This window comes from Eschscholzia californica, unplaced genomic scaffold, assembly GCF_041429995.1.
Source record: "Eschscholzia californica isolate CP2 unplaced genomic scaffold, dmEscCali1.0.p SCAF_2, whole genome shotgun sequence".
NCBI lineage: Eukaryota > Viridiplantae > Streptophyta > Magnoliopsida > Ranunculales > Papaveraceae > Eschscholzia > Eschscholzia californica.
Window position 1 is genome coordinate 879,099 of NW_028238309.1, and position 20,575 is coordinate 899,673.

Below are 20,575 nucleotides of genomic sequence, written 5' to 3' on the forward strand. Positions count from 1 at the left end.
AGATTGCATAAGCATAAGAGAATGGTAATTTCCACAGTAGAAGCCTTCTTAAGATAGAAGGCTGCTCGCTAATACATTGACGTTTATTATGATATCGATTTGCTTAGACACATTAGTATATGTAATTATGTCAGTGTGCTTGTGTATCCGGTATAGTAAATAAAGCACATATCACGATCGTTCACGCAAACAAGCAACAACGATAAATATGTTAATATTTATTCTCAAGTCTAATCGATGAGGTTAAAAGAATCAGCAATAATATTAAACTGTTGTTTAACTGTAGGCCAAGTCGATTCTGACGCCTGAGCATTTAAAGTGAATAAACGACCCTTTCTTGCACAACAAATAGCGACATTGTGTCGATGAAACGAAGGACTATCAACTCTAAATTCCAACTTATAGTAATTTAATCCCCTTACTTTATCTTCTCTTATGGTTGATTCTATCAAACTTCCTTCAACACCAGTCTTGCCCTGTCTTGTTATTGTCTTGAGCACAGCTTCCCCCACTTCTTTTGGCCCTCCAAATGCTTCAATTCTTCCAGCCCACCAAACAAAAAATCACTCAGATATATCTATCTACATATGTATGTACGGAAACATTTTATGTGCAAGACTGTCGTTTGTTTACTTACGAAAAATCACGAGGAACGGGAGAAACAATGACGCTAACATTGAGTTCACCATTGGAGCCTGGAGGACCAAATGCAACCACAGGCTCATTTGACCGACGTAGCTGACGAGGTATTGAATTCAAAGGAGGTGGGTCGAGGGATCTCTCTGATTCTGCCTTCCCCACTGCTCGATATAACAGTGTTTGGTCTCCAACCCAACTCGATGGGTAAATGAATTCTGCTCGCGATAAATAGCAAAGTTTGTGCATTATCACTACGAAACTTACAAATAGATAGTACTCATGGACAGGCAATGTGTTCTAAAATTATGGTTCTGTCTCGCATTCGTTTACTGCTAACTCATCATAATATGGTAACGAAAATGCTATTTAGCACCATAACACAGTTTGAATAGTCTTGAGAAGGCAAAATTGTATGAAACTTTTGACTTCTCACGCCGTTCCGGTCATGTGCTGTTGAGCCAAGTAGCATATGGTAAATGTAGAAGGTCTTGTGGAATTGGGACACGGAACGGATCCAACGGATCCGCTACGGTGTGCATCACTGTCCGTGGTGCCCAAAATAACCCGGGGATATGATGGGCAACTCTACCATGGGCCAAAGAACCAAAACAAACTCTACTTTTCACATAAGGTTAATAAATGGTGGATTAAGAGACCTATAATGGACTTACCAAAGCCTTGATTGGTTTCAAGACATCTACTAAATCCTTGAACAGGATAAATAACATCTAGTTTCAGATTCCGGCCAGTTTCAGGCGACAACCCAAGAAGAAAGCTTGTTGTTCCTACAAAATTAGCACCAACAGCAACAACTGAAGCTGACCCAACACCAACCAGCAACCGTCGTCGGAAAACAGACGCTAGCAGAGCGATTTCCTCAGCCGGAGACCTTCCTCCTGGTCGAGGACGTATTGCTTCATATGGTAGTCGATTTTTTTCTTCTCCTAGTTGTTTTAGACGTATACGACCTAGAGAAAGAACCTTTCCAGCCATTGTTTCAGCTTATATTTTGCTTTGAGTTTGTGGTTTTGAAGAGAGACATTTATAACGTTATCCATTTCTATTGGTATTTGTTTAAGCTGATATTTGGTCTCACCGTTATTCAAGATAATTTAGTTTTGAGTCCATTAATTGAAATATTTGGTTTTTACCCCCTTATTTTTTAAACCTCAGAGCGGCCATAAACAACCACACAGACACAGCCACTTCCGACCATCACTACCACAACCACACTATCAACGAGAATCTGAGGCAATTAGTAATTTTCCACTACTACTAAGGCACCAATTTAGCTCTCTAAATTTGTCTATCTTCCACCTTTAGTCCATTTTAACAGACTAGTTTCCGTTTTAACCCCTCTCACCAGTAATACATATCCCACATAAGCCACCCATTCTGGCTCTCTGACTTAGTTTCAGTCTTAGTCACCCATTGGCTCTCTAAATTTGACTAGTTCCCATTTTACCACATTTAACAGACTACTTTCCATTGCCCATTTTTAACATATAAAAGCTTACGCTATGCCCCAATTTTTACCAAAAAAACTTCCATTTAACCCCTTGTTAACAGACTAGTTTATAAAAGCTTACGCTATGCCCCAATTTTTACCAAAAAAACTTCCATTTAACCCCTTGTTAACAGACTAGTTTATATTTGGCCCCTTCGTCATAGACTAAGATTTAGAGAATTGCCGTTGATCAGATAATTGTAGTCTGATTTATAAATCGACATATTTTAATTTCGGATTAAATTCTCATCACCTCAACGGCCATTTCTCTCAAACCCTAATTCATTCAAAACCTTAATTCGACCAAAACGCTAATCAAAACAAACACAAAAAACCCTAAATCTATGATGATTAACTTAGAGAGAAGAAAGTAGGTTTAAGGAAGGGATGAAAAGCTCAGTAGGATCAATTGGAATATTTTTTCTATAATCAAAGGAAAATATTTTCCCCTCAGAAAATAGGTAGTTTTTCATCATCATTGCTTTCATCCCTATTTTTCCTTCTTTTCAATCAATAACAAAAGAAAATCAAAACCCTAACTCTTCTTACTTTCGTAAATGAACCAGAAAGAAAACCCCTAAGTTACCAGGAAGAAATCGCTCGCTCCGTCACATTGACAGTGATATTGAAACAAAGGAAATGAGGTTATTTATAGAAGAGGAGTTGATTTCTAGAATTAGGGTTAGGGTTTGTTCCAACGGCTGCTACTGTGTCCTTCATTAAAGCCCTAGAAAGTAAAACTAAATCCAATGGTTAAAGGCGCCTCAGTAGTCTCTCGGGGTAAATCTGAAGGGGGGGTTTGTGAGTGAAGTTGGCACCTTCAACACTTGTTCGGAGTGCTTTTAAAACTTCCCATTGCGGTTCACCGTCTTGTTTTGGTCCATTGTCGAATTCCGACCTGACCAGTGTCTTGTTTTGGTCCATTGTCGAATTCCGACCTGACCGGTTTCAATTTCAGTAAGTTGGAGGAGGTTCGACCAGAATCGACTGTGGGAATAATCTGATAAATGTAACAAAGATCGGTGAGAAAGTCCAAATTTTGCTACATATTTTAGAATGTCTCATCGATATGATAGAACATCTTATATCGTATTTGTAATGGGTCTGACTCCAATGTACAGCTTTAATGTGAAATCAGTTAATAGAAAAAGAAAATCAGACCAAGTGACCAGGTTGGATTTCTAAGTCACATTCAAGTGTGAGAATGTCAAATCTCAAAAGCCCAAAAGATAAAATATGTCATGACACGGATGTTTTAATATCTGACACACATGGAACATCAATCACATTTCTATCAATAAACAACTAAATTGCGTTCAGTGTAAAAGCACGTCAGATGCATAATGCAACTAAATTCTAACATTATGTTATATACATATGAGAAATATTTTACATGATACGTGCGTATATAAATTAAAGCGGAAAAATTTTTGGGCCACTTATACCTTTTTTTTTTTTTTTTTGATGAAATAGGCCACTTATACCTTGACGTTTCAAAATAAGACGAGGGATTTGAGGTTATTGGAATAAGTTTTCAAAATATTTACGCGTTATACAGGTGATGTCTGACTCACCTTAACAGTTTATCAGGAGTTATTTTAGATCTATTTGAGACAAACACAAAACGTCTTTATAAGAGTTTATTTTCCAAATTAACCAAAAATGACAAGTTAGCTCTTCACCGAGTCAAGTCGTATTCAGATGATTCAGATCCCAATGAAACAGACCCACCCATGAACAATCCTGTCAACATTCCATATAATTCATTCCTTACTTGGGCTTGATTTGCTTTTGATTCTAGGTTGTTTAGACCAGCCATGGCAGAAACAAAACTTTTCTGCATCAACTGTGATTCCGAGAGACTAGAAAACGTAAAATCTGATTTATTATATCAGAAGAACTATACCACTTACATGAGATGTTAATGAGATATAAGTATGACTAACCGAATATGCAACTATCAAAAGCTCAATTCGAGAGAAATTAGAGATCGGTATTAACAACTATTTTTCTACCAATCGATTCTCTTGTCGCTACAAAGACAATGCCAATAGAATATACAAGAAATAAAGATGTGTTTGACACTGTCAACAAACCTTATATATATTTCCTTCACATGAAAGGTTACCCAAGATAATACGGCTCGCTGAAACCTCCTAGAACCTGATGTTTCATATTTCCATGGTGATTTGATCTGTCGTAAAATGTGGGTCTAGTTCGATGAAATCCCCTCGAAGAACATCAAATACGACGAGTATATTAGTAACTCATGAGATTGCTTACTACCTCCATGTTATTACCACATTCAACCCTCTCATCTAGCTTAGACTCGACTACCCCGACAGTGATATCACCAGTTTTTCCTCTATTAGTACTTCTACCTTGTGCCTGAAACAGATTCTTCGGTTTCCTGTTATTGTCCAAGAATCCAAAAGCAAAAGCTTCCAATGCTCTTTGTGTTAATGGTCGGTTTCGTGTGCTATGCCTTCGAGCTACCAGAATAGGTTGTGTTTCTTCACTGGCTGACTCACTAGATGGTAAAGGTATCTCGGAGTTTTGATCACTTCGGGTCTTTAACACATCTGCGACAAATGGTTCATCGGTGTCCACATCTGATGGAACGTGAGGTAGGTTTAGGTCAATAAGATCTGTCTGTTGATGCTTCTCGTGGGAGGACTTAACGGTAGAGTTATCATGAACAAGCATTCTCTCACTACTAGCACCTTGACCGTTTTTAGATGAACTCTTGGGAAATGGACTTACTTCAGAAACAATACTTGGACTAGTTAAGCTTGAATGTAAATTGGGTTCATCCATAGAGAACCCATTGCTGCAACTTTCCTCTGCTTCACAACAAGCAGTTAAACTTCGGTGTTTTGTGACTAACTGACCAAATTTCTTCCTCCGGCTAAACTGGCACTTGAACACTTTACTCGAGTTCCTCTCAAGTTTCCGGGTATTATGATCTATGGGCTTTCCCGAAGCAAAATTGGTATCATCTGAACCGTCGACTAGAGTATGTTCTTTCTGGATGCTAGTTAAGCTACCCGGAAACTCAGAGTGCACAAGTGTTCCTTCTATGGCGACGGAGTTACAACCTTCTTGACCAGTTAGCATCATATCGTCTCCCTTGGGCTTATCTACCAGCTCATCGAAACCATCCTCTTTATTTTCACTCGAAAAACTTGTAGGAGGAGAAGTATTAGTAGTTTCGATTGGCAATCGTCTCAATTCTCTAACCGGGTATTGACTTTCTCCATTGCCCAAGCTGGTATCTACAATAGTGAACTCCATTGATACCTGTGGTTTAAGATAACTATGGTGTTGGTGATTAAAATCGTCATCTTCGTCCAATTTCATCTTCTTTCTTCCCCACCCATTTTCCTGGGTCATGCCGTCTGTAGCAGGATCATTATCGAGCTCAAGAAGCTTCGGATTTAATGCAACTTTGTTCAGGACATCGGTAACCGAATCATAATACTGGTCTCCTTTTACGAGTTTCTTTCTTGAGAATTTCTTAATACCAGGTACAATAAACACCAAAGAATGATTCGAACTTGTACTAGTCCGATCTTTAGGTTGCTCAGAGTGCCACCCTCTGGCAAGCAAACGTGGCCAAACCGCTTCCCAGAAGAGATCACTAGATTTGGATTTGCTTAATCGAATATCTCCCGTTAGAAACCTTGATATATCTTCAGATGTAAGAGTCGAGTACGCCTTGCCAACAGGTGTATCAAGACGAGCAATAGCTTGATTGATTCTTGTGTTCTCCATGACAATGCTAGTGAGGTCCTTATTTCCCTTACCAATCCGGAAAACTTCTATAAGAATACCCAAGCTAGATTTGGCCTTCAAAGTGGATACATATTCATTGAGTGTTATTTTCCCCTCTCTAAAAGCCTTTGAGACCTGCCACAAGATAAATCTGTTAGCGGCTATAAAAAAAAATGCATAACGATTGCATCAACTATTTGAAGATTATAAGATTACCTCCATTAAAGTATTTCTATGCTCCTCTGGTACACGAGGAATCAAACGTGATAAAAACTCTTGTTGCCTCCATCCTGTAAAAATCTTTTGTCCATGTATATATCTCCTGCATCCAATCTTCCGGCACTTGCACCACCTAAGGTATCCAGAAGACCTATAGAAGTCCCCATAATAATATGATAATATGTCTCTCATTTCTTTACTTTCAACAAATTTCTTCACCTTAACAAGATTCTTGCCGAAAATATAGAGACCAAGTAAAAAACTCTCCTTTTCGATATCACTCCAAGAACTACCCGAACAACCAGGAACTGGAATACAGCCTTCCGAAGATAAAGTTTTTAGCTTCGGAGGTTCCATCCTAGCACAGTTCTTTATTTTTCTTTTTCGCTTAAACGATAATGACTCATTTGTAACGTTTTTGGTACCATCAACCTCCTTAGGAACCCACGTAATTGGGATAAATAATCTTGTTCGAAAAGTATTGGTATTATTATCCATGACTCCAGAAAGAGTTGAGCTCTTTATAAGTTGAAGATGTTCTGATTCGGTCATAAGGGGAGGAATGTTAACCTGGTACTGACTTCCAACTCGAGGAAGTACCTGTTGATCTCCCCATATGTCACTTACATCACAAGAACCGAGAGAATGTGAATCTGAATCTGATGCATCATTCATTACGCAATTCCCAAAGGGATCCATCTGTCAAATAATCGACAAAGATACCTAATCAGAAATCAGATAAGTCATATAGGGCAACTAAAGTACTTGAATTCCAGCAAAAAATCACAACCCAAACTGAAGATCAATAACCTATTTAAACATATCTTGAGCAATTTGAAACTCCAATATTTCTCTCGAGACGAATTCGATGAAATGTGAAATGAAGTTCGAAGATAAATTAGAGAAAAGTAGCAAACTAAACAGATACGAACAAACTACCTTTTATCGAACGACAAGAAATACATATCAACATAACCACAAAAAGAAAATCAAGAATGAAATAAGTTAATAACCAAACCTAGATCCATTACTTGAGTGAAAATCAATACCCATATGGAGATAACTTATAAGAACAAGAAACCCACCAATTTTTTTTAAAGAATCCAATACATAAACAATACCTATGGATATCAAACACCAATGATGATCTTAAAAGAACTTTATCAAATAAGATGATGAAAACATCAAGAACCCATAATCTAATATGAGAATTATAATAAGATCTAATCAAATTAAACACTTTGATTAAAGTAAAGAAAGTTGAGAACTTCAAGGGTACTACATTAAACCTTAATATAGACTAAAAATAACACAAAACATGAACAAAGTAATAAGCTATATAGGGTTTACTAACATCCATTGAAGAGCTTGAAAATCAAAACCCACGTCAAAAAACAAGTTTCAAGAAATGGGTATTCATTTTTATGTATTAATTAACCTTGAATCCTCAATTGCCAACTAAAGCAATCATCATACATAGCAAAGAACAATAAATACATACTAAGAGATAGAAAGAAGATATATATATATATATAGAGAGAGAGAGAGAGATTACCTAGTTAATAAGAACAAGGAAGAAGACAGAGAGAAGGGTTCAAAGAGAAGGAAGAATATGTAAGAAGACTCCAAGTCTTTTTGCTCTCCTATAAGCAAAACGATGCTATAGAGTCGAGAGAAAAAAAAAATACAATCTAATTAAGTCTTGGGTTAATTCCATTTTGGACCCCTGAAGATAACCAACTAACCAAAATGACTCCTTAAAAAAGATGACCAAATTTTGGTTTGCTCCTATTAATGAGAAAATAACAAGTTACATCTCACAGAATAGAAGAAAGAAAAATGAAAATGAAGTCAAACTAGAAAAATGTCATCTTTAGGAGTCATTTTGGTGAATTGGTCTTCATTAGGGGGCCAAAATGGAGTTAACCCTTAAATGTTAGAGAGAGAAACTAATGAGGATTTAATATATCATGATGTTGAATTTTAGATGAAGTTAGGCTTCCTAATGCATGCCACGTGGATTATAAGTGGACCCACATTGTCATGTGATGAAAATGTAATGCATCCGACGGCTATGATTTCATAAACAAGGATAGGAATGATATGAGCAAGAACGTGGCAGCGCAAGAGTTGTGTGTAAATAACTGCCGCGAAATGCTGGATCATAGATTTTTTATATTTTTGATTACTTTAAAAATTGTGAAGTAGGGAAGACTTATTTTATTTCTTGTAGAAAGTTAAAAATGGAGTTATTACCATCATAAAAATGTAAGTATTTGTCAGTGACGGGTACCCCAGTTGGTAAGATATGTACTTCAAAATCTTGAAGGTCTATTTTAACATAGGTGAATTCATGGTTAATTGAACTCATGTTACTAAGGTATAAATAAATTAGTTTAGTTGGGCTTTAGGTGTGTTCCTTTGACAGTTTAAATTTGACAATTATCGTGGTTATCACATTTTATTGAAACAGGTTATCACGCAAATTTATAAGTTTATAAGACGTGAAAACTCAACTTGACGTAAAAGAATTTTGTTTTGAAAACATTTCAATACTAATATAAAACATCTGTGCACTTAATCGTATATACAGTTCACTACGTGTGTGGTATGTACTAGGACCGGAAAAAGATCTGCGAGCTCGTGATTCGAAGGTGACCGCCAAAACCATGAAAACCCCGCGGGGAAAATGAGTTAGAGTTGGACTTATCCGACCCGCCACAACTGATTATAACAGTCGAGACACGAGTAGGGCCTTCTACCTGAGCCCCGGGCGATCTCTTCGGTAACTAAGAGTTCGTTGAAGTCCACCTAGAACCCGTTGTGGCAGGACGAGTAAGCTGAGCTCAAGCTCATTTTGCCCGCGGCCCTTTTGTGATCCAGACGGTCACCCTTGGGTCAGACTCGCAGACCGTTTTTCCTGTGGCTGGCGTGGGTGAGGTGGTGCAACGGAATTGACCACAACTGGACGGGTCGGGGTGTAACATTCTTTTCACCCATCCCTCTCTCGCTCTCGTCTTCCCAAAGGTACTAACACCTCAACCATGTTCTAACACTTAACCTAAGCCCTAAGAAAAACCCTAAACATTCATTCTTCTTCTCCATCTCTTAGTTCATTTTTAATGTTTCAGTAAATTAACAGTTCGATCTTCTTTAGGGTTTCAGTCATGAGTAGTTGGCGAGCTCTTCTTCTCAGAATCGGAGATAAATCTTCTGAATACGGAGGAACTACTGATTTCAAAGAACACATTGTCAGTCTCCTTCTTCTTCCATTTCATTTCCAACATCCGATACCAGATCTTTATCTCTCTAACCTAACTAGTTTGTTTGACTTACTTGCAGGAAACTTGTTATGGTGTACTTTGGCGTGAAATCGAACACTCTCATGATGAAATCTTAGAAGTAAGTAAACATCACAATAGAAAGATAATTTCTTTACTTAATTGAAGTTCTAATCTTTTCATTTTTATGAAATTATTAAATTTCTGTTTTTTTTGTGTGTGTGTTTATAGTTTCTTCTTCAATGCTCTGAACAATTGCCTCACAAGATTCCTTTTTATGCCACATTGGTAGGTTTAAATTATACTGATTTAGGTTTAGCTCACTTTGGGTATTTGTCAAGTAAAATTGTGAGTGATTTTTTTGTTCCATTGTGTAATTGGATAGATTGGTTTAATAAACTTGGAGAGTGAGGATTTTGCTAAGAAGGTAGTGGAAACTACACATGCTAAACTTCAGGTGAGCAATTCATCAAACATTTAAGTTGCATTCTATTGATTATGGAAACTACACATTCTATTCATCGAACAATTTGTCGAATATTTAATCTACAAATTGTGAGTGATTTTTTTAGTCACTATGGTTTTTGTAAGAATCGAAACTTAGAGAGGGAGAGGTTCGGAGCTTGACATTCAAATATTTGATTGTTATTATCTGGTTATTCCTATTTTAACTGGTAGTGACTTATCATACGTGATTTTCAGGACGCATTAAATGCAGGAAACTGCGATCAAATTCGTATTTTGTTGCGGTTTATTACAGCGCTGGTATGTAATTCGCTTTTGATTTTCCCTTGCCAACTTATTGTATGAGGTCAAAGGCTAGTGAGTTTTCTCATGTTGTGGATCGCAAGTCCACATTTGATTGTTTTCACTTGCTAGCTTAATCTTACTGATGTGTGATCTTGATATGTTAGTGCTCATATATTTGTGGCTTCTAATCTCCTGCTTCTTGAAAAGGGTGAATCTTTCGTGAAGCAAATTCTAGTTACTCGAGTCAGTTCTTCTCATGACGAAGCAACCATTGATAGAGAGAAAAACCTATAGATTATATAAGCAATGCTAAAAAAAAGGTCGAGACAGTCACTTAATGCATTGAGGCGTACAGTATTGAATCGAAGCGTAAACTGTGTGCATCTGAAGTATTTTGGAGCTGTTGGAAAACATAAAAAAACAATATCTTTATAAAACACTTAAGACTGATGATAGTTAAGTAGAATAACTATGTTATGTTATGTTTTACGTGATTGATGTCATTTTTTTTACAAAAAAAGTAGTGTACAATTTTTGTGCATCGAGGCATACGCCTTGTGAGAGAAAACTACCTCGAGGCATACAAACGTATTTTAAAACACTGTATATAAACAGGACAAAGGTATAAATGAATTTTTATGATTTGAAGGAAACACATTATTTCTACTACTTGTCCGTCTCAATGTTGTTAGTCTATTAACTCTGCCTGTCAATGCCCTTTAGATGTGCAGCAAAGTCGTTCAACCTTCCTCTGTAGTAGTGGTATTTGAAACATTATTATCATCTGCCGCCACAACAGTAGATGATGAAGGAGGAAATCCTTCTTGGCAAGCACGGGCAGACTTTTACATAAGGTGCATTCTATCCAGTCTTCCTTGGGGAGGAGCGGAGCTAGTTGAGGTACTGTTTTCCTGTTACTGAAGCTCCAGTTCTGCTATTTCCATTTGTATATTTACTATTTAGTTTTAAGTTGCTTTTCCAAGTTGTGAATATACTTAACCGAAGTCATGTATCCTACCTACAACAGTAATATATCATTTAGAGCTTTATGGATACATAAAGAAAAGGAGCAAACTTGAACGTCAATAGTTGTTTAACAGTATTTATAATTTTCGACAAAAGTGAGTTTTGAAAAGGGCTAGTTCCATACAAGTATCCACAATTTAACATGTTACTATCTGATTTTACTTGGTAACGCGTAGTATTGTTCATCCGATAAACAGTATCTTTGAACTTCCTGTAATAAGGGACACTACTATATTAGGGTCCTGTATGCCATTTCTCGTATTTGTACCCGTGACCTCGCTGCCCTTCTCTCCATTTAAATGCAACGGCTCTCCTTCTGGGTTGACATGCATTTTACTTGCCTAAATATAGTATGTTCTCTCATATTTATATCCTTAATCACAGTTTTAAACTTTTTTTATTCATGAAAAGGAGAATGCTTTTGCAGCAAGTTCCTGAGGAGATTGAAAGGGTTATGGTTGGCATTGAAGCTTACTTTAGCATCAGGAAACGTGCTTTGGATACTGGTGTCTCTGTTTTTGAGTTTGATGATGCAAACAAGAAAGATCGTAATGAAAAGGTATATTTTCCATCATATGTTTTTTATCATCTTAAAATTTTGGTGTACTTCCATTTCATTTTGAGTCTGATGTTGCACTTGGAGTTCGAGTTACAAAGATGAGGTTTACTGAAAGTGTAGTAATTCAATGCTTACCGTATGTTGTCAGGACTTCCTAGAAGATTTGTGGGACAGGGTAAGGGCTTTGGCCAACAATGATTGGAAAGTCGACAGCGGTATGTTAGTTTGTAACATAAACATATATGATGTTTTACTTCAATTTTTGAGTCTGTACATGGTGCAAAAGCTTTGTGAAGGCAAGTTCGTGACTAATCAACTAGCTCATTATTGCGCTTATGAGCGTGTGCTAATTTTTTCCAATTTCCTGAGGAAAACAAATCTTAGACTAGCAAAATCAACTATTTGCTTGAAATTCGCTCATATTCATTGAACAGGATCTTTAGCTTGTTGGGCACTACCTCTTCAATAGTACCCAGTTTCTTTTACTCTGAAACTTTATTGGAATCCTCAAACTTATGGCGACACCTTGTGGAGATAGTACTTAGATTGTACACTAACTAGACATCAAGTACTATTCTGGGTTGTCCCCCTGATTATCTTTAGTATTGACTTAATGAGGTAGATTGGCCTTACTAAATTTGAGTAGAATGCATACTATCAACTCAAATCTTGTTTATCTTAGGATCATGTAATGTTTGGTTGTATTCACAAATGCATTGATAACTAATAGCTTGGTCGTTGTGTAACACACTTGCTTTCGGTGTTCTGTTTTAGTTCCCAGACTTCACCTTTCATTTGAAGCTCAGCTTGTTGTGGGAAAATCTCATGATATCGGTCCCATTAGCTGCCCTGAGCAACCTGAGCCTCCTTCAACACTCTCTGGGATTACTTGTGGAAGGCAGATGCACGAAGCTGACTTGAAGTATCCTCGAAGAATTCATAGATTAAACATATTCCCTGCAAGTAAAACTGAGGTGGTTACTTTGGTGCTTACATGTTAGAAACTTATAATGCCTCTTATACCGTATCTTTTAAGTCCTGTCATCTTTTTTCTAATGCTATATTCATCTTTCTCTATTTGATGATAGGAAATGCAACCAATCGATCGCTTCATAGTGGAAGAATATTTACTTGATGTGCTACTTTTCTTCAATGGCTGGTTCGTAAACATACAAAACCATAATCCTCTAATTTATTTTTGTGATGTATTTACCATTTAATTTTCTACCTAATATATAACGAACAAAATCATGCATCTGTTCTCAATGTTAAACATTGCGTGAGCAATGTAAAGCATCATTTCTTGTTTCCTTTCCATTTTTTGGAGATTTATGTTGCATTAATTTGTTGAGATGGCGTCCCATCCTTGCTTTGAGTTCATTTTCTTACCAAAAAGGTGTCATGATTATGGAAGAAATGTTCATATTATAGGGTTCTTGTTACGTCGTACTAGTGTATCGAATTGGTTTTAGAGACTGCTGTTCCATTTATGCTTATCCAGTCTGTTTCCTATTCACGTTATGTGGTTTTATAAAGCTAATCAAATATTGGATTCCTGATTTCGGTTCCCCGTTTCATGCAAGGTTAGTCGCAAGGAATGTGCCTTATATATGGTTGGCTTGCATGTGCCATTTAGATACGAGTATCTTATGGCAGAGACAATTTTCTCCCAGGTAGGATTTTCACATTCAGCTTTTCTTCTCACGTGGCATAACTCTACACAATAGCTAGTTATTTTGTAATGGCTTGCTATGCCTTTTCAGGCGTGGCCAATCTTTCATACAAGGAACATTTGTGGGTTTATTTTGGGATCTAGAAAGATGCTCATGTCCCTTCTGACAATACCTGAAAAATTATTGTTCTATGTCTTCTTCTGCAGCTACTTCTACTACCTCAACCACCGTTCAAGCCGATATATTACACATTAGTTATTATTGACCTATGTAAGGTGAGCAAAGGCTAAACTGTAGCTATTAGTTTTTCTTTTTTTCCTTCACTCGTCTTGTTTAAGAGTTCTAAATTAAGCATAGTTGGTTTCTGATTAAGATTTATTGTTTATGCATCTAGGCTCTTCCAGGGGCTTTTCCAGCAGTTGTTGCTGGAGCTGTTCGAGCTCTCTTTGAGAGAATTGCTGATTTGGATATGGAATGCCGTATACGGCTAATACTCTGGTTTTCTCATCACTTGTAAGCCCAACTTCTAGTTTTGATTTTTTGGAGTTACTTTTGTCTGATTGCTATTTTTCAATATATTGACTCGTGGGATGCCTTCTTTGTTTGCAATTATTTTCTTTCCTCTTTGGCACCAGATTTATGTTAGTCAACAAAATAGGGACTGTTGATTCTCTTTTCCAGTTGTGCAATATTATCTCAAACTAGATGTTTTTACACTTTTGGTAATCCTCAAAGAAGGCCTGCTGTCGAGCTAGTTAGTTTGGAAGCTTTGGGTTGGAAACTATTTCTTATTTTCTTTTATATTTGGTATTCATTAGTCAATATCATCATTGTTCTGCAGATCAAATTTTCAATTTATTTGGCCATGGGAAGAGTGGGTTTATGTCTTAGAGCTCCCAAAATGGGCCCCACAACGAGTATTTGTTCAGGAGGTATTGGAGAGAGAAGTTCGTTTATCGTACTGGGATCAAATCAAACAGGTAAAATATATGTTGACGTTCAACTACAGTTTCTTTAATTTTCTGCTGGTTAAACCCGTCTGAAATCATATAAGCAGCTGAATGAAGGTTATGGATCCACCCCAGTTTGTACCTTATAACTCAGATTTATCACCAAAGCATAGGAGTGTTAGTTGATAAAGAAGATTCAATAGTCTGGCCGCGACTTATTTATGGAGTATGGCCGCGACTCATACGCAAATATATGTCTAATAGTCTGTATGGTTACACGATGAAGATATATTTCACCTCTTCATGCCTCCTGGTTGTAGAAGATTTAAAACTCTTACTTGGTTATGACAAATCTCGATTTATTTATATGCTGGATCATCTTATGCAACTTTAAGCTTCTTATTTTTGTCTAAATAGAGCATTGAGAGCACCCCAGAGTTGGAAGAACTACTTCCTGCAAAGGCTGGGCCCAGTCTCAAATACAGTGCAGATGATGATAAAGAAGGCTCAGAACATGCACTATCTGTTGAACTCAGCAGCATGGTGAAGGGAAGGAAAACAGCTCGTGAAATTATTTCATGGATAGAAGAACAAATTATTCCTGCTCAGGGCTCTCAAATAGCTCTTGAAGTTACTATTCATACTCTACTCGACATTGGGTCGAAAAGTTTCACTCATTTAATTACTGTATTGGAGAGATATGGTCAAGTCATTGCTAAGCTATTTCCTGATCAAGATAAACAAGTTCTACTGATAAATGAAGTCAGCTCATACTGGAAAAATAGTGCACAAATGACGGCTATAACCATTGACAGGATGATGGGTTACCGGCTAATATCTAATCTCGCTATCATCAAATGGGTTTTCTCCCAAACAAACGTTGAGCAATTCCATACAGCCGATCGCCCATGGGAGGTGCGACTTAAATTCTAACAACTCAAGAACTTTTAATTCATTGAATTGTTTCCCGATCGACCTGCAATAAATATATTTTCTACTATATCTCCATAAACATTAAGTTGTATCCTTGGCTTTTCCTCCACAGATTCTCAGAAATGCAGTAAACAAGACTTACAATCGCATATGTGATCTAAGGAAAGAGATATCTACCCTCAAGAAGACTGTCTTGTCGGCCGAGGAAGCCGCTGCAAAGGCTAAAGAAGAGTTAGAAACAGCTGAGACTAAAATTTCACTGGTGGATGGTGAACCAGTCCAAGGTGAAGGTCCAGTTAGAATGAAGCGCTTGAAATCTTATGTCGATAGGGCAAATGAGGACCTGACATCTGCCAAGGACTCGTTAGAAGCGAAGGAGGCTCTTCTTGCTCGAGCCCTTGACGAAAATGAGGTATTTCAACCAAACATTTCTGCAATATTGTGATTGTTTACTAATCAGCCTATCGGGTAAAACAATCATTATTCCAAAACCATGATAATCAGAGTATTAACTTCAAATCCTGCAACTACCCAGGCATTATATATCGCTTTGTACAAAAGCTTCTCAGATGTGCTCATGGAACGGCTTCCTCACGTTTCTTCTGACGGAACAATTGAGAGTTTACGTTTGGGTCCGACAGATTCAATGGCAGTTGACCTTGAGGAACCATCCGAAATGGAAGTTGACACGGACAATGGAAAACCCAAGAAGAGGTTAGAAATTTTCGACAACATTCAGCTTAAAATTGAAATTCATATTTTAAATCTTCATAAGTCGGTATCTTTATTTTCCATCTGTCTCAGTAATCCATCAAATGGAGCAAAAACAAGCACCGGATACAACATCGGAGAAAAAGAGCAGTGGTGTTTGACAACCCTCGGATACGTCAAGGCATTTTCTAGACAATATGCTTCAGAGGTGAACGAAAATTCAGTTTCTTATCTTTTTTTCTTCGCTTGTGCTATTCTATATCAATACTGTATCTGGGTAAAATCCTTATCATTTCTTGACGTTGACAGATATGGCCACACGTCGAAAAGTTGGATGCAGAAGTATTTACTGAAGAAATTAGTCCTCTATTCCGAAAAGCTGTTTACTCTGGTCTACGACGACCGACGGAATGAGTCTGAGAGCATTGGGTAGTATGCTTGTAACTTTATATATTAACTCAAATTTTGAACTTTAGTAATTTGTGTTTTATGATCCATTAAGATGATCATGGTGGATTAAAAATTGTAATAGAAAATTAGAGATGGAATGATAAGAAAAGGGATTTCTCTCGAGTTGAAAAGCAATCCTTTCAGTACTTTTTTTTTCTCTTCTATCTTTGAATATTTGAACTAAATGTGGGTTAATTGTAGCCAATATTTATAGGGAAATGCTAAATGTACAAAGAATCTCTAACAAGATTCTTGACAAAATCTCATTTGAACGGTCTCTATCAAAGTCAAACTTTAAAAAGCTTTGATCAACTTTTGTCTTTTAATGAAAAAGAGTCATTAAGTCACAAATTTTGTGAAGGATCTTGTACATGTAGCAAACTTTCAACAAAATTACATGATTTACAGTTGATCTTCGAGAAAAATTATGGTTATATCAGTCCCTCTTTCTCTCTCTTCCTCTCTCCAAGTTTAGGTTAGTTATGGCCAACATATGAGCTGCGATCACGATGTTGTAGCAGCACGCCATGATCAAGACATTTTAGCCAACGTCTTGTGTGGGAGAGACACTGCTCTAGCATATTAGACACTCTAGGCGCTGCCCTAGCATATCAACGTGCTGTTCCGGAGCATCACGACATTTTGGCGAACGTCTGGCATGCGGGACTCTGCCCTAGCATATTAGACACTCTTCCCTAGCATATTAGAACTGCCCTAGCATATTAGACACTCTTCCCTAGCATATTAGAACTGCCCTAGCATATTAGACACTCTTCCCTAGCATATTAGAACTGCCCTAGCATATTAGACACTCTAGACACTTCCCTAGCATATTAGAATATAGGTTGATGAGCATAGGATCACATTAGGCACAATAGATTTAATATTAGTTTAGATGTTAGACATGTGCTTTCATAGCTCAGTTGGTTAGAGCACCCGTTTAGTAAGCGGGAGGTCTTGAGTTCAACTCTCAATGAAAGCATCTCATTACATGTTCTATTTTGCTTGCAGAGTAATCAAGGTCTTCGCCAGTACATTGAAATTTTGGGTTTTAACCCAATATTTCAATAGATTTTTTTAATAATAATAGAAAAATATAATAAAAAGAGATTCATTACTTAATGGTAATTTTGTTTCAAACCGAATGGACCATGGTAATTAAATTTAAGATCTAGATCATATCAATTCCCACTCAAGTAAGAGAGAAGATAAAGATGCTTAAATTATAAACCTCCAAACAAGTGGAAAGATTAATAAACTAAAAAAATATTTCATGGAGATCCTCAAAAAGTCTATGAACTTGGTTTGAAATCCATTGCATGAATATAGTGCTAATTCCCACTTATACATTTACCCTTTTTTTTAATCCTGCATTACTTTTGAATCTTGTATTGAAGTCCCAATGGAAAATGATGGGTTGATATTATGAACTTCATTAGGTTTTATTTAGGGTTGTTTCCCTAATGCCCCCTTAGTTTGGGACCAACTTCTTGCGTGACCCTCTTGTTTATGTTAAATACTCAAATGACCCCTTAGTTTATGCTAAATATGCAAATAGTCTTTTTCTTGTCATTTCAATGCATTGAGTAGAAAGTCACTATTCCACTTTCCTAACCACCAATGTTTATTTTGTTTTAGCTTTTCTTTTTTATTTCTTTCTCCCACCTCACCATCTTCTTCCCCTCTCCCTTCTACTACAACTACTGTTGACTGGCAACGATCGACGCTAGATATTTTTTGTAATAGCATTCAAACAACAAAAATGAGGCCATTTAGGTACTTACCATAAACTAGGGTATCAGACAAGAAACTGGTCAGCAACCAGGGCAGAAAATAACCCTACTATTTATGACATTTTTTTTTGGAGTACTAGAAGTCCAGAACAAACAAGTCTATGAGCATATCATAACCCTAAACAATTGTTAATTAATCATCTTTAAATAAAGTTTAATTAAGAATGCCATCACCACAAATGTCTTTTTTTTTTTTTTTTTTCTACTTTAATTTATACTTTCTTTGTGCTTAGTTAGTGTGGACCACAAAACATGAGTCTCTCACATTACACATCAAGGATTACTTTCTTTTTTTGCTAATGGTAGATCATACTCTATATTAACTTAATTTTAAGCCTTAAAATCTAATGTAATGGGAGACTATATGATAATATTGAACAATCATTTGCGCTTAGAGTTCGAAAATTTTATGAAGTACAACAAAGATTAAGAAATCTCTGAAGAAACAAGAGAGTATTAAACTTGATGTTTCGAAGAAATTAAAATGTTATTGAGCTACCCAAATGCTATTTGTCTTCCTAAATATGGCTCATCACGATCCGTTTAACTATAAGCGGGGTGTGGCAGGTCAGAGGGCTAGCCGTGCGTGTCCATTATGGCCCAATCCATTTTGCCACGGGCCTCTTCAATTTTAATGTACTCCATAGCTAGTTAGGAATTGATTGACACTCTTTTGAGAAAGAAGAAGTGCTATATATACAACTTATGCAGAACAAGTTCATAACAAGTTGAAATTCTTTTGAGTTTGTGCATTTTATAGCATTAGATCGAATCTAATCTATTGTATGCGATTTAGTTGTAAAAGTAGACTTTCTGTTAAAAGTAGCAAAACCATTTGAGAGAGCTAGTCACTACTAACTAGGGCTCAATTCGTAGCTTATCTTAGTCATTTTGATACCAAATTAGTTCAATAAAAATTGCAAACAATGTAGAAGGTTGTAATAGTTTGCCATCCTACCAAGTGACAATAGCTCCCTCTTTGAGTTTTGGGTTTTGAGTATAGGTGACAACTGAAATAACATAACAAACCTACCTATATTATTCCCCAATAGTACACAATTTTCTACAATATAGTATGGAGAAACTAAGATAGAGAGATAAAAAAAAAAAGTAAGATTGTTATAGTCCCACATCACTTTGGAAAGCGTTCGGAGCCCAGGTTGTGAGAATAGTCCCACATTAGAGAGTAGGTATCTAGCAACCAACAATATAATGTGCAGATCATTTCCACTCATTGCCAATTGCTTTGCAGTTGGATGAACACAAACTTAACACAGGTTATATGCCTTTTGGGTGGTCTTGAGAGCCTTCTCTAAGGACAAACCTACCCATGGAGGACTTGAGCTTGGGGGTCAAATACAGGGACGATGTCGATAATTGTGACTCTATAAAGCATGGAGGGTTACATACAAGTAGCTAGTTATGCTACTTTTATGTGTGATTTAACAATGTTTAACAGTCTAAGCAGGTGTCATTGATTCCCACTTTGAACTAAACAATTTACTTAAATCCAAATCATGTTTACTAAACATGTGCGAGTACATATATATATAAAGAAGTTCCATGAGGAAACGTGTCTGTGTTTAAGAGGCGGATCAATCCAAATTGAGTTTAACTATTTTTAAGAGATGGTTGATAATGTATTAGGAGATCCCAAGCTACAAGAAGAATCTCATGGAGCTAATCAACAACATGAAAACAAATATAAGTACAAGTTTGGAGGTTTTAATGCAGTTGGTAGTACTTCATATATCGAAGACGATAAGTTCGTTTCAAACGAGCAAGATATACTATTGCCTATAGCTAATGTTAGTCGAATAATGAAGCAAATTCTTCCACCAAATGCTAAGGTTTCTAAAGAAGCAAAAGAAACAATGCAAGAATGTGTTTCTGAGTTCATTAGTTTTGTTACTAGTGAAGCTTCTAATAAGTGTCATAAGGAGAAAAGGAAGACAGTTAATGGTGATGATATTTGTTGGGCTTTTGATTCATTAGGGTTTGATAATTTTGTTGAACCCATAAAAAGATACTTGCACAAGTATAGGGAGTTAAATGTTGATAAAGCAACTAATAATTACGATAACAAATCGGTTACTAATATCAACGAACAAGAGGGCGAAACAACGATGTTTGGAAGTTATCATCATCAAGCAACGGATCTGAACGAAGGCCCGTTAAGTATGTCTAGTACTGCAATGGGTAGAAGATGAAAATGTGTTATTTTATGTAGAATTTTGAGGTTTTCTTGTTTGTTTAGGGTTTAGGAATCTTGAGTTTTTCTTATTGAGTTTCTTGTTAAGGACTAATCTT

The 20,575-nt window shown here is 36.7% G+C and overlaps 3 protein-coding genes, 3 non-coding genes and 1 pseudogene across 7 annotated transcripts; 3 read left to right on the forward strand and 4 right to left on the reverse strand.

Moving 5' to 3' along the window:
* Positions 1–204: 204 nt before the first annotated feature.
* Positions 205–1,700, reverse strand: LOC147554985 (Photosystem II reaction center PsbP family protein). Its single transcript, XM_086662863.1, has 3 exons — positions 1,311–1,700; positions 638–854; positions 205–540 (listed from the first exon to the last, which is right to left on the reverse strand). Exons 1-3 carry the CDS (start codon positions 1,630–1,632, stop codon positions 231–233), a joined length of 849 nt encoding a protein of 282 aa, XP_086518989.1. The 5' UTR covers positions 1,633–1,700; the 3' UTR covers positions 205–230.
* A 630-nt stretch (positions 1,701–2,330) lies between these two features.
* Positions 2,331–2,406, reverse strand: LOC147554986 (small nucleolar RNA Z155). Its single transcript, XR_015235491.1, has one exon. It is a non-coding gene; the product is annotated as a small nucleolar RNA Z155 (small nucleolar RNA).
* Positions 2,407–2,534: 128 nt separating this feature from the next.
* Positions 2,535–2,634, reverse strand: LOC147554987 (small nucleolar RNA R41). The gene has a single exon (XR_015235487.1). It is a non-coding gene; the product is annotated as a small nucleolar RNA R41 (small nucleolar RNA).
* A 1,376-nt stretch (positions 2,635–4,010) lies between these two features.
* LOC147554988 (uncharacterized) lies at positions 4,011–7,809 on the reverse strand. The gene is made up of 3 exons (XM_086663697.1): positions 7,695–7,809; positions 6,137–6,838; positions 4,011–6,055 (listed from the first exon to the last, which is right to left on the reverse strand). The coding sequence occupies exons 2-3, from the start codon at positions 6,836–6,838 to the stop codon at positions 4,406–4,408; spliced, it is 2,352 nt and encodes a 783-aa protein (XP_086519823.1). The 5' UTR covers positions 7,695–7,809; the 3' UTR covers positions 4,011–4,405.
* A 1,069-nt stretch (positions 7,810–8,878) lies between these two features.
* Positions 8,879–16,607, forward strand: ABH1 (ARM repeat superfamily protein). Of its 2 annotated transcripts, XM_086660282.1 has the most exons (20): positions 8,879–9,166; positions 9,297–9,390; positions 9,482–9,541; positions 9,652–9,708; positions 9,806–9,877; positions 10,123–10,185; positions 10,894–11,070; positions 11,624–11,755; positions 11,904–11,970; positions 12,530–12,729; positions 12,844–12,914; positions 13,344–13,428; positions 13,635–13,703; positions 13,823–13,941; positions 14,270–14,408; positions 14,796–15,293; positions 15,424–15,723; positions 15,847–16,025; positions 16,116–16,230; positions 16,332–16,607. In XM_086660282.1, exons 2-20 carry the CDS (start codon positions 9,307–9,309, stop codon positions 16,434–16,436), a joined length of 2,592 nt encoding a protein of 863 aa, XP_086516408.1. In that variant the 5' UTR covers positions 8,879–9,166; positions 9,297–9,306; the 3' UTR covers positions 16,437–16,607. The 2 variants fall into 2 exon arrangements, with proteins under 2 accessions (XP_086516408.1, XP_086516407.1); XM_086660281.1 differs by having other exon boundaries at positions 9,081–9,390.
* Positions 16,608–17,380: 773 nt separating this feature from the next.
* TRNAT-AGU (transfer RNA threonine (anticodon AGU)) lies at positions 17,381–17,454 on the forward strand. Its single transcript has one exon. It is a non-coding gene; the product is annotated as a tRNA-Thr (tRNA).
* Positions 17,455–19,893: 2,439 nt separating this feature from the next.
* On the forward strand, positions 19,894–20,475 carry LOC147554991 (nuclear transcription factor Y subunit B-4 pseudogene; annotated as a pseudogene).
* The last annotated feature ends 100 nt before the right edge of the window (positions 20,476–20,575 follow it).

Excerpts from the sequence above, each read along its gene's own strand:
- LOC147554985 (XM_086662863.1), bottom strand. The coding sequence starts at position 1,632 with ATGGCTGGAAAGGTTCTTTCTCTAGGTCGTATACGTCTAAAACAACTA. Across the intron at positions 855-1,310 it reads TGAAACCAATCAAGGCTTTG|AATTCATTTACCCATCGAGT; the intron begins GTAAGTCCATTA and ends TATCGCGAGCAG. Across the intron at positions 541-637 it reads CCCGTTCCTCGTGATTTTTC|AATTGAAGCATTTGGAGGGC; the intron begins GTAAGTAAACAA and ends GTGGGCTGGAAG.
- ABH1 (XM_086660282.1), top strand. The coding sequence starts at position 9,307 with ATGAGTAGTTGGCGAGCTCTTCTTCTCAGAATCGGAGATAAATCTTCT. Across the intron at positions 10,186-10,893 it reads TGCGGTTTATTACAGCGCTG|ATGTGCAGCAAAGTCGTTCA; the intron begins GTATGTAATTCG and ends AATGCCCTTTAG. Across the intron at positions 12,730-12,843 it reads TCCCTGCAAGTAAAACTGAG|GAAATGCAACCAATCGATCG; the intron begins GTGGTTACTTTG and ends ATTTGATGATAG.
- LOC147554988 (XM_086663697.1), bottom strand. The coding sequence starts at position 6,838 with ATGGATCCCTTTGGGAATTGCGTAATGAATGATGCATCAGATTCAGAT. Across the intron at positions 6,056-6,136 it reads ATAGAAATACTTTAATGGAG|GTCTCAAAGGCTTTTAGAGA; the intron begins GTAATCTTATAA and ends ATCTTGTGGCAG.